The sequence below is a fragment of the Limulus polyphemus genome, unplaced genomic scaffold (genome assembly GCF_000517525.1).
Source record: "Limulus polyphemus unplaced genomic scaffold, Limulus_polyphemus-2.1.2 Scaffold1121, whole genome shotgun sequence".
NCBI lineage: Eukaryota > Metazoa > Arthropoda > Merostomata > Xiphosura > Limulidae > Limulus > Limulus polyphemus.
Window position 1 is genome coordinate 58,643 of NW_013666731.1, and position 13,130 is coordinate 71,772.

Below are 13,130 nucleotides of genomic sequence, written 5' to 3' on the forward strand. Positions count from 1 at the left end.
TATCAAGAGAATAACCTAGAAATTAACTAAAGTTTCTTAAAAGCTTGAATCATTTAATCGATATGATACAACACAAATAAATCAGATTCCGATCACATTTGAATATCGGGATAAGATAATTGGACAAAAGCCTTTAACAATATTCCTAAAGTTCGGCTGAGGTCACTTCCCCCCCCCCCCTCCATACCCTGTCTCGAAACTTTGTTCTGGTGTGTCACTCTGTTGAATAAACTGGCTACCAATGCTTGATAGTTATTATAGCTCTCAGCTGGAAATTATTTCGAATTGAGCCTATTATGCATCCCACGGTACCTTTCCATTACAGTCCGTTGGTTGCTCGATCGGGCAATGTTGTTTAATTGTCCAGCTAAATTCTGGTACTCCATTTGGTAGTGACATGATCGAATTAGCTTAGGAATATCCTACAGTGACAGATGGCATAGTAGTAGTAGTGGTGGTGGTGGTGTGTGTAGATCAAAAAGGTTCTTCTATTTTTTTTAGTAAATGGTATTCTAGGTTGGAATTCTTGGACAGGTGTGGCTGGTTTAATCTATGCATTTACCAGTTCGTTTTTTGAATGTTATATTCTGTCACTTATGTTTATTCCCACCTAATCTTATACTTCAATTTTGGCAATACAGTCTTTCTGTACATCTCCAATAGCTTCAACGATCTTGTCTACAGTGATATTTATTTCTGTTTTTTTTATTTGTTCTTTAAATATTATGTCTCTCTCTTTTCACTCCTCTTCAATTTTCTGTCTTTTTCTTTTTTTAATTCTCGTTCTCTATTTCGTTGGTCTTCTTTTAACTGTTTCATCATTTCTACTAAAGTTTCAATCTAAATAACCCTACTTCTGATTAATTAATTGGGTGGGTTATTTTGGATTATTTAGTAAAAATAATGCCAATCATGGGCCAACTAACGTTAACGAATTAATTCGTTACTTTTTTAACGTTTGGTACGGGTTATAGTGACTGCGACACAAATTGAAGACCTACTTTCACAAACAACGTTTAAACAGAAATTTCGAGACTAATGGTATGCGTGGGTCACAAACATAAAACTCGCTTTTGTTGTTGTTTTAAAGACTATAACAAAAATGATATCCGAATGCATAATAAATCTAACAATCTTGAACTTTACGATTGTGTGTTTGTATGCTTTGATTTTCTAATTACTATCAGTTCAGTCAACTTCGGTTCAAAAACAAAACATTCTAAACACATAATTTTAAGTAGTAATTTACAGTGAAAGTTAAAATTATCAGTTGTGTAAATATAAGCATTTTCAATCTGCTTTCTGTTCAGTTGTTATTTATAACACATAACTTTTAATTCATGGCAAAGGTACTGTGGCTAGCTGCTGCCATTCTTAATTTTGAACTATTAACCAGAAGGAAGGCAGCCAGTAAGAAGAGCATTATCACCCACTATCAATGCTAAGGGATTGACTATCACTTTTATAACGCACTGACAGTTTACAGTGAGGGGAATAATTTGTTATAACTCACGGATTCGAATCCGGCTCGCCAGCTACGAAATCCAGAGTTTTATGAAATGATCAACCCGCGTTCTACACAAATTGAAAAAGAGGTGGTTTTGTGTCAACGTACAGGGTGTTTATAAATTACACAACTTTAAAGAGGTGGTTTTGTGTCAACGTACAGGGTGTTTATAAATTACACAACTTTAATGAGGTGGTTTTGTGTCAACGTACAGGGTGTTTATAAATTACACAACTTTAAAGAGGTGGTTTTGTGTCAACGTACAGGGTGTTTATAAATTACACAACTTTAAAGAGGTGGTTTTGTGTCAACGTACAGGGTGTTTATAAATTACACAACTTTAAAGAGGTGGTTTTGTGTCAACGTACAGGATATTTATAAATTACACAACTTTAAAAGAGGTGGTTTGGAACCACTTTACCAACTGAATAGAATAAGAATTACATAACAAACAATTGTAACTTTCTGTATAATGAAAACACCTAAAGTTTATTGTTACCTCTGTGATCAATGGAGCCGTCAGTACACCTTGACGTTCGTGGTTCGAAGGATCCCAGGCGATTATCTACTTCCATTGTAATAATAACAGTCGAGTTACTTATTCGGGTACGTAACGTAGCCATATCCAGAATCTTCGTTATTTACGCAGTTTTCTTAACATAAAACCTTTTAAGGCTAGTGAGAAAAACTTGAAACGTAATCACCCATATATTGTAAGCTTAAACTATCTATCTGGCGTGGTTCCTATTCAATCCAATTAAGCAAATGGTGTGATAATTTATGGACACTGTGGACTTTTACTTAGTGTTTGAATGTCTAAATACGTCATTGTAAAGAAAATATTTTATCAGTTCGAAAGTAACATTGTTATGGAAAAGTGTCACGTGGGAATTTCTATCTAAGAGTAGGTTCCCACATTGGTTGTCAAAAATGACCAATAAAACAAAATTGTTTATGGTACATGAAAGCACCCACTGGGTGTTTCAATGTTTACAACTATCACTGTAAGAAATGTGCCCTATTTTGCCCGTAATAGTTCAAATGATCAGAAAGGATGCTGTGGATGCAAATATAGAATAACTTTTCGAAATTAAAAACAAATTCATCTAAACTTTTGACTTGTGCCGGACAACTTAAATGAATGTAATTTTCGTACTTTCCGTCATGATTTAAAATCGGATAATTTCAGTTAAAAACACTAAAAACAGATTGCGATCTTGAAATATTACATATTGATTAAAATATTTAACATGTTCTTAATCTATCCACGCCTTTTCTGTCATTTTTGCCTAAGTAACAACCACCATCAGGCGGAATATCAAACACAATGAACAGGCACGTAAAACTTATGTGAAGTCACATTCGAAAATCTTTTTATTCTATCATTCAACAAGAAATGACTATATATCACGTTACAAGAATGAAACTGTGTGTCATATATATATATATTTATCTTATTATCAAATGACTTGTGTGTAGAAACTTATATTGTAGTCATTCTGCTTTACTATAAAGGCCTGCCCTCTACCTAAATATTCCAATAATATGTTTCAAATTTCCACCTATACACTGAGCCTTTAAAATGTCCAAGTACAGAATAATGGATGATGGTTCTATGACAGTGAAATAATTATATTCCTTTCTACAAGAGCAATAGAAGAGTTAGAATCACTACCTATATAACCTCCTCATCAAATAACAACGGAGTTTCGAAGTTATATTTATTTATTACTTGGCCCATTATCTTTTACAAATTTTAAAACTCAGTTTTATGTGATTGAAATATTGCTAATACGTGGACACTATGTAGTACAAAAATAATACAAGTAAAATAAATGTGTCACAGAAAAACATATCTGTACATCCCTTTGACAATTTCCCTCTTCTCTCCTCTTAAATACCTTTATTCATTCTTCTTTTTTTTCACAAATACTAGCAGGAATAATGTAAACCTGCACGTATAAATTCAAACCACTGGTTTAGAGCCAGTGATGTGAAAAAGAAAATCTAGAATAAAAACTAAAAAAGACACAACTTGTTTGTGTAAAATGTTAGTAATACATTATAATGAGTACAATCAAATATTTTAAGACAACTCCAAGTCAAGACTTAAAAAACCATAAAATTGGTTCATATTTATATTACTGACATGACAGTTTATCTTGAGCATCACCAGATTTTAACACTAGCTTCTTCAGAATCAATATACTTGATCACTAATAATTAAAATATTTGTATGTGCATTGAACAAATTGAACAATTAAACAAAGTTCAATAGCATGTATTATTATACAAGTACCTTTACAAAATCGATTTTTTAACTATTAGAATTTCTGAAAAAATTTAAGGAAAAAAAACATGTATAACCACTACTTGTCATATGTCACACTTGCAACTTATTAAACAAGTTGAGTTATTTCTTTATCACACATTCATTACATATATTATTTTGAGTTACAAAAGAAGAAATAATATAATTAAATGTAAGTATTCCAACTATTCTATAATAAGTCACTCTTAACAATTATGTCTTGAAATAAAAGTGCTAAACTCTTCTACTTTATGTATATGGGTTTTACAATGTGTTTGCTATCTTTGGAGATACTTCAAATTTGTTTTTATTTTTCTAGGTTTAATATTTGTATTTCTGTTGAGAATTATGGTAAAACTTTGTTTTGGTTCTATGTTTTCCATTACACCACCTATAGCTTCCCAATTTTCAAAAACTTTTATATATTTTCTCAAGAACTTTGGGAAACATCAATACCCATACAAATAACTCAGAAGATTTATCTGAAGTCCTGATGAGAAACAGTGCTTTCAAAAATCAACCATATATAGTGGAAAATGAACAATTTAATTTTCTCAGCATATTTTTCTCTTTCTCTAAAATTATGGTGAAAACCAAAAACCTTTATAAACACCATTTCCTTTTCTATAGAATTCTTAAAAATAAGAATTAAAAATAGAGGCGAGGTCAAATTGGTTTAATAATTGAAATAATCTTAGCCACTTGAAATTTAACAAAACAAAATGCATCACTTCCTTGTTTCAAGCACATCACAAAGCAAGATTAGCCATATAATATTAAAACATCCATTTCAACCTAAGTTGAGATGAGCTTCAATATAATGAAGCCTGACTTCTCTGTCCTCAACATAAAAAGTTAAGATTTTACCTAATTTTAAGAATTAACACACAGACACACACATAAAATAAAAAAGTCTTCTTAACACAAATTAAGATAGTGATTTCATCTTTGGTATCAAAAAGTCTAAATTTAGCTCCTTAGATAACCTTGTGCCTTTTGAACTTCACAGCCATCAAGCTCATTCTACTGGCTTTTAATGCAACTTGAGGTAATCTTTCAAAACCTTTGAACTGAAAAACACAACAAAAACAATGCTGTTTGGTACTCAAGATACATGCATTGATTTTTTCTTTTATCACAAGATGATAAAGGCTATTTTTATGGCCTTATTATAATAACAAAGCAATACATTACTAAATATCTTACCAATATAAAATACCTAGTACTAGACAACCTCCAAACATTCATCATTAACGACAAAATAATATTCATTTGGCCTTTAATACAAAATTCTAATTAATTTATCATTATATTATAAAGCAATGCAATATTTACCTTTAGATAGCTACTAAAAATTACAAGCTACTAAAATCAAATGGTCAAATAAAAATGCAGAAAATAAAACTTGATATTTAATTTATCAAAACATACTTATTAAATTCAAAGACTCTGATCTGAATGTATTATCAAATTGAAACTTTAAAAAAATATTAACTTTAAGCTTTTATTCACTTCATATTAGATATCATAAGTATTAAAATGGTATGTATTGGTGAAAGCATTTTTCAGTAGACTGGTATCATATATCTACATTAAACAGAATTTTCATTTTCATAAATATTAACAAATAATGCTGAAGGTAAATTTAAATCTTTCCAAAAACACATGTAAGCATGTTTTTTTCTATGCTAAAAATACATCAGTTTATGACAATGGGCCACTTTTTTTGTGAACTTTTTTAGAAGAAAAACCCACATTTATTGTTTAGATGCTTAGTAAATATATATTCTAGTCTGGCATTTAATATATGAAACTTTCATGGACAACTGATCAAACATTCAATACATTTGGTTACTTTAGTACCATCACGGAACACAAGTACGCCAGTGCAAATAATGCATAATATATACATATGTAATATAGGTAATTAGATTATCTGTACGGAGATTAAGATGTCACATTCTTTACCTTTATGTTTATATTTCCTCACATATTTTTCAAACCGCTCAAATCACAGCACTTCAATTACTGTATATAATCCCCTTTTTTATGTTTCTATAAACTGAAGCCTTGTTTATGTAGAGCAAGATTAACAATTACATACTCTCAATTATTTAGTTTAACACCATATTGATATGTACTGCTAGATTTTGCATGGCATTCTCTCTACACATTTTTTTTTACTTCAACATGTATGAAAAAGTGAGTTTTTTTAAACATGGGGTACTCATAATTATAAACTTGTTTTACCCTGATTCATGATTTGACAAATTAACCTTAGTAAAAATCTCATTTTTTTTATAAAAGAGAAATTTTAACTTTTTTTATTGACATTTAAAGGAAAATGCCTCAGCCAGAAAAAAAAAACACTTAAAATAATCATTTAATATTTTTCTCAGATTGGTTGTTTTTTTTGTAAAATGGCAGAATTTTACTTATCATATAGAAAAAGATATTTTATATAATAAATAACACCATAAAATACAGATGTTCATTACATACTTCTTCCCAAAACATGCTAACGAAATGTCCAAGATTATGTGATGATTCATAAACTTGAAAAAGTACAAACGTATATAACAGTACTAAAAAAATGTTTATTTTGAGAAGTTAATATTTCATATTTCTTTAAGAAATATGAGTAAAACAAAATTAAGCTTGAAAAATTGTATTGACTCAATAAATTCCACAAATGATTCCTATGTAAAGTTACAGAAGTCTTACTACAAGTCTTTCTATTCTTTGGTTAAAATATATATATATATATATACATATACATACACACACACATTTGGCTTAAGTACTTAAAGCAACTTCTGCTCTTTGGTGTTGAGGATAAACCTGATGATTAATGAGTGACTTAGTAACTAGATTGCTTTCAAGTTAGTAACTACATGGGCTACTGAATGTTTAATCTAAAGTAGGTAATCAAGAAATTAAAACTGTTGCATAATATTATCTCTTTCTCTAATAATTCAAAATGAGAGATTAATCAATAATACAAAAGTTGCCATGAGAAGTTATTGTTTTGCTTGTTTATGAAAATGTCTGCAAAACGCACCTTCAGTGGATTGGCAATGAGAAAAAAACTAAAATTGGACCAATTGTTTAATGAAGATGGGGAAGAGATATTAGATGCACTCAATGGAGGGTTCCAGATGTCAAATGTTTGAAATAGGTTGAAGCTATCAGTTGATAGACTTGAGGTAATTGATGGGGGTATTGGAATCTGGAAATGAATAAAATATTTTCTGAAATATTATTACAACCTTTATCATGTTATAAAATAGATGTGCATTGTCAGGAACATACTAACAGATTTTTAAAATTAGAATAATGCACAATCTTTCTCATTCCATAATATTCTTTCAACATCATATGGAATTAATGATTAAAGACGAAATTATTGTAATTTCTTGATAAATACTATTTTTTTAATGTGAAAAAAATTCAATGTAACCAGGCATTTTACTTGTTATAATATGGCTATATAATGCATCAGAAAGTGATTTTATATCCCCTTCAACAGATAAAATTCAACTATTTAACTTACAAATACCTTTCTCATCTTTCTGATTTGAAGATTCTGAAAACTTAATATTAAGTCAGTTAATGCAATATAATAAAACTTTTATATAAATAAGTTTATATTTTGGTATAACACAGTAAATAACCAAAGGATGATGTATGAACTATTATCACATATCATAACCATGTAAAAATAAAGTATTAAACAAAAGGCCTTCCCCATTCATATGTAAAATGGGAATTACGATTGAAATTTATAGAATTTTTGGGCAGCAAATATTTTCAAGCTGTTGAGAAAGTTCAGTCATTATATTTTACTAAAGTCATAAAAACGTTTGAGCTAACATACACTGCAAACTCAATGATCTTACCTCAACAAACCCAGGCTCATCAAATACTTCCTGATTGCCTTCAGTGGCATTCAAATTAGCATTACCCAAATTCAATAATGAGTCAGTAAGTGAGGAACTGTTCTCTGTAGACCAGATACTAGACAAAGAATTCCAACTGCCATCTACAACAGAACTCCAAAAGTGACTAGAAGCTTTGGGCTGTGGTAGTCATATATGCAAAATAAAATTTTTAAAATTAACAACAAAATGTAATAGAATCAAGAAGAAAGATCTAAAGCATGGTATAGAGAAGTTAAAGACGTTTTACAAAATTTTTATCATTAGTCTATCAACACAGAATTACAAAAATATTCTATACGAAAGAAAAGTAGATTTAGAGAAGAAAAATCAGTAAAATAAAACTTGCACAACTCAATAATTGTAGCACTATTAGAAACAAAATATATTTTGCTACATGATTTGGTATAGGAAGTGCTTTTATATGATAGTTGGTTAAAATTTGAATTATTAAAAATATTTGTATATAGTTTAATCCTTTGAACAGTGCCATTCTTAGACAATTGTGCTACAGTTAAAAAATTTAAGTAATATTTTATGTTGCAAGTTCTAAGTTAGGGTTCCAATTTGTAAATGTTCATAAAAATATATCAAAACTTTCTCAGTGAATAATACTCATTAAAAAATTACCTTTTCAGTTTGCAAAAATATTTGGTCTATATCCTATGGGTAGGGATTTTAGCACTAGACTGTAAATAAAATTCTTCACAAATTGTTAAACTTACATATTCATTTGTCTGTAATATGGAAGAAACAGTTTCTTCATCACTGGTTACTACTGACTTCCACATATCTAGCACAGGAGTCAAGTCTGCTTTATCTGATAATACCAATGGGAGGTTGTAAGTGACAGGATAATTAATTTTTATGTTGTTAAAAAGATATAAAAATACTAACTTTATAAGATAAGATATGGCTTCTATCACAGTTGTTTCTAAAGTGCCAATATATACTGAATTCTGAGGAGTTTTAAAACTATCAAATTGTTACAAAACTGTACAACTTCAAAGTGAATTTCAAAAAAAAAAGTTTTTATACAAATGAATAACAAACTTTTAACCAATTTTCCAGATTTTTTCTTCCGTTTTGCATAAAAGCTTGGCATCAACAGCAACAATGTACGATATGTAATAAATTTTCAGAAAAGAGATGCAAACCTCAAAGTACATAAATTTCAAAATGGAAAGAGATATTATATTTAAGATACAAAAAATCTGACAAGCCTTTAGAGAACCACGTGTGGTTAGACTTTATACTGTAAAATGGCACAAGTATCTGAAAATGTGCCCACACATAAACATGCTTGAATGGACCTTTAAACATTAAATACACTCGTATATAGAAAAACAGCTGTAAAAAAAATACAAAAAAAATTAGAAACATATAATCTCACTGGTTAACCCAACAGCTTGTGTATTTTGATGATAGAAATCATGTCATGGCACAAAGTATCAACTAAAACTTAATGTAGCATATTATATTTACAAGGTCAAACTCTCTTCACACTAACTGCTATATGACAAGAGCTAACCTACAATACTCTGTTCCTATACTTACAATCTGTACTTTTAAAATTTCTACAACATGGTGGCTATAAAACTTGTACCGATTACATGCACAATCCTTTGTTTTATTATATCTATGAGTTTTTAATGTTTGATACGGGTGATTTGGCACCAGTATATCTGTTGAAAACTATGCCTTAAGGTTTACTAAATAACTTAACTTTGTATATAAAGCATCTGACAAAAATTATGATACATAGTGCACAAGGCAAGTTAACATAGAGTAATAAAGCCATTATTGTCTTGTTAAAAAACCACAACTAGTTTGTGATAACATGAAATGATTAGGTAGTTTTACTGACCAGTGTGACTAGGTAAGCATTAAAAATAAATAGATATGTAAATATATACATACATACACACACACACGTACACACTAAGTGCTTCAAGAACTCAAATATTTTTTCACAGCCAAAATATTTAATGATTTTGAATAAATTTTTCAAGAAAAAAGAAAACTAAATTAATATCCAAATCATGTAAAACAAAAATCCATTTATAAGTAAAGTTCTGAAAGTCCTTGTGGCAAGATATTCATTTGGGTGTTCCTCCACCCACTAACCCTTCTCACACAATGCAATAATATTTGTACAATAATTTATCAACAATGCTAAAAATAATTATAACAATAATACTAAACAAGTTAACTCAATGGCTAAAAATAGTCTTTTAAAACACTGATAGCTCTGCCTGTGTGCGGTAACTCACTATGCTTTTAACACACAAAACTAATGAGAAATAGAGATTGGTTAGTTGAAGGTAAACAAACAGCTTAGTTCATAGTGTCATCAGGACCATTTCTAACTCCTAACACAACATTGCCAAATCTTCCATTTCAAATTCCTAACATAGGTCAATAACTCATAAAAATTAATATTCAGATTACCTTCTTGTTCAATAATTGAGCAAGCTTTCAACTCTTCAAAACTTATTTGTCTCAATAAGTATCAATACTGTTGGTAAAAATTGTTTCTCAGTTGTAGTAATTCTGTACATTATATTGTATTTCACTATTATTTTAATGACATATGATATACTGCTTTTGGAAATACTCTGTTCAGATGTGTTCACTATAGTACTTTTAAAACTCTTCTTATTACATACCAGTTAGTCATGTGATGGTTAAAAGATTGCTCAGTAAATATTGAACACGGAGATAAAACCTGATTGATAAAAAAAAAAGTACCCAAAGTCAAGAATTATTGTACATTTTATATTATAATGTTTCCCCTTTTAATTTTTTCTGTTGGCCCTTCATTTCCCTATGTCTAAGGCATGCAGTAATTACCTCACTTATTCCACCTATATTTCTATGCCAATTCAAGGAGAAAAGTGTACACTAGATATTAAAAACAAACTATAGCTTCATGTAATACATCTAAAGAACAAAGTATTTACATATCCCCAAGATTTTTTTTAACACTGTTTTGAGTAGCTTTAAGTTGCAGTACAACTAGATATAATGCAATAAAAGAAACCAATAATGCTTCTTGTTTTAGTAGAATAATTTTTTTAAATACAGTCCAGTTTTTAAATGATTATGTTTTGGTTACTTTATCTTACCATCTATATCAGCTTCTGAATTATTTGTTGTACCATATTCTAGTTTGCCTTCAACATGAGAGAGCAACCAGGAAGACCCAGTGATAACAATCTCCTGTGAAAGATGTTGCTCTTCCAGTGATGAACTCATTCTATCAAAACCACTCCACTGGTTGTTTGGACAGCCGCTACTACAGTTTACAAAGGATTCACTACTGGTATTTGAAATGTCTGATGGTTTCTGTCCAATTGGTCCTTAAAAATTATGAAATAGTCAATGTAAATTCTTTTTGAAGTAATTCACAATAATTGAAGTAATGTCTCAGAATCTACATTACCCTTATAACTAGTCTTTCTTTTTGAGTTACACATTTTTTTATAATCTACACTTTTGTGTATTTAACAAAAATCATTTTCAAGCTTACCACATTTAAAGAAGATTAATTGCTTTGTTTCACTTCAATCAGTGCTCTTATATTAGCACTTGGTAACAGAAAGCACAGGATTTTCATAAAGAATTTATTTTTATTAATCAGATAGAGACTTTCTTAGTTTTCCTCTTGCTCGATAGGATAAGTAACATTTTAAAAATCTAGAGTGAAATAATGTTCAGAATGGGAGGGAGGAGTTGATTGTGAATGAAAGAAAGAAGTAAAAAATAGAAAAGGCTCCCTTACCATTTAGTAAAAATGTAAAAATTAAAAAAATGGTATGGTGACCTTGATATCAGTATTAGTTCAAGGTCTACCATGGAGTATTAAAATTTTACATTATGATTTATTAAAATGGAAGGAACAGGTTTTATATAAAATGTCATTCATTATAGGGGAAATCATTCTTGCATTTAGCATGGGTGTTGGAAAAACAAATCTGTATAATATATATATATATATATATATTGTAACCTTAAAATTGAATTTGGTCTGAAATTAACCATCAAATACAAAGAGTATTCTGCATAATTACTTCTCACATAAGCTGGATAACCGTATTCTTTCTCTCACCAAGCTCATTTTTATCAAAATTTTTTTAAGAACTGCTTAAAACAACTTCAGCCACAACAGCTGAATGCCACCTTTTTCTTTCAATGATAACTCAGTTTTATCTGGAAATTTTCATCTAATGGTTATGATGACTTCACTCAAAGAAATGAATACATTACAATTTATTACCAAGTAACTCTGAAGTATTGTTACTGATATCTGTGAATACAACAACTGAACATATAGTAAACATTGCATCTTACCTGAAACATGCGATGAAACATTTCCAAGGTTACCAGTAGACACAGCTTTTGATTTTGTTTTATTAAATCCTAAATCTCCACTAACTGCTGCAGAATAAGTCAAAGGTCGATAAGAGCCTGTAAGGTTAGATTGATTGAAGAACTGTTGCAACCATTATGAATAAATGTTTGTTTCTTAAACAAGAATTAAACAACTTCTGCAAAATAAACAAATAATAATCCTTCTCTAAAAGAAAAAATAGCATATAAGTATCAGAGTAACAAAAACAAATTAATTATGGTACAGAAAATAATTTACTTCATGTAACTAAAAAACAATGAAGGCAGCAAATTATTGCTTTATAACTTGGTTATTCAACTGGTGGCTCTTGGGTCACATCAAGCCAACGTATCAGTTCTGACAGGCCTACTAACTACCAGAGTGATGCTATAAAAAAAAAAAGTTTACTTTTGGTGCCTTTGACCCTGAGGCTTAGTTGCTTAACTCTTTCAGCACGGTCTCGTAACCATTTTGTGTCTGTTACAGTTTTCATGCTATAATTTTTAAATTAGTATGTGGATGTTAACAAAATTTGGCACATTATCAGTAAATATTACAATGCTTTCATATGCAAAATATCAAAAATTTTTATTAAGTCTTAAGGTTTATAAAGAAATTTTTTCTCACGCCTTTTTTTTTCTCTTCACATGTTGCCTATCTAACATGCAAAGTAATTTTCATTTTAAGATTAAAAATACTTTTATGCATCAGAAAATTTTCAAATTTCACATGTGAAATCTTTATAATGTCCAGATAGTTATCAAATGTTTCTTAAGAAAAAAGTTTTATATTTTATCTGTTATTTTCAGTAATGAGTCTCTGTATGAGATTGGTCAAATCTACCGAATTCGAAATAAATATAAATTAAGCCTCTTTCACTCTAGAGTGAACATAAATTATAACACGAAAATATAAATCTTTAGACTAAATAGCTTAAATCTCATAACATTGTACATTTATATGTATTTATTATATTGACTT

General features: G+C 29.5%; 1 protein-coding gene across 1 annotated transcript in view; it reads right to left on the reverse strand.

Moving 5' to 3' along the window:
• Positions 1-2,869: 2,869 nt before the first annotated feature.
• The window catches only part of LOC106462222 (transmembrane protein 131-like), a 67,296-nt gene continuing 57,035 nt past the window's right edge, over positions 2,870-13,130 (reverse strand). Inside the window, exons 15-20 of the mRNA XM_022389422.1 lie at positions 12,110-12,226; positions 10,885-11,118; positions 8,482-8,576; positions 7,718-7,897; positions 6,880-7,047; positions 2,870-4,888 (exon numbers count right to left, since the gene is read on the reverse strand). Coding sequence (XP_022245130.1) covers positions 4,796-4,888; positions 6,880-7,047; positions 7,718-7,897; positions 8,482-8,576; positions 10,885-11,118; positions 12,110-12,226 — 887 coding nt within the window. The 3' untranslated portion in view covers positions 2,870-4,795. The remainder of the gene's footprint in view (positions 4,889-6,879; positions 7,048-7,717; positions 7,898-8,481; positions 8,577-10,884; positions 11,119-12,109; positions 12,227-13,130) is intronic.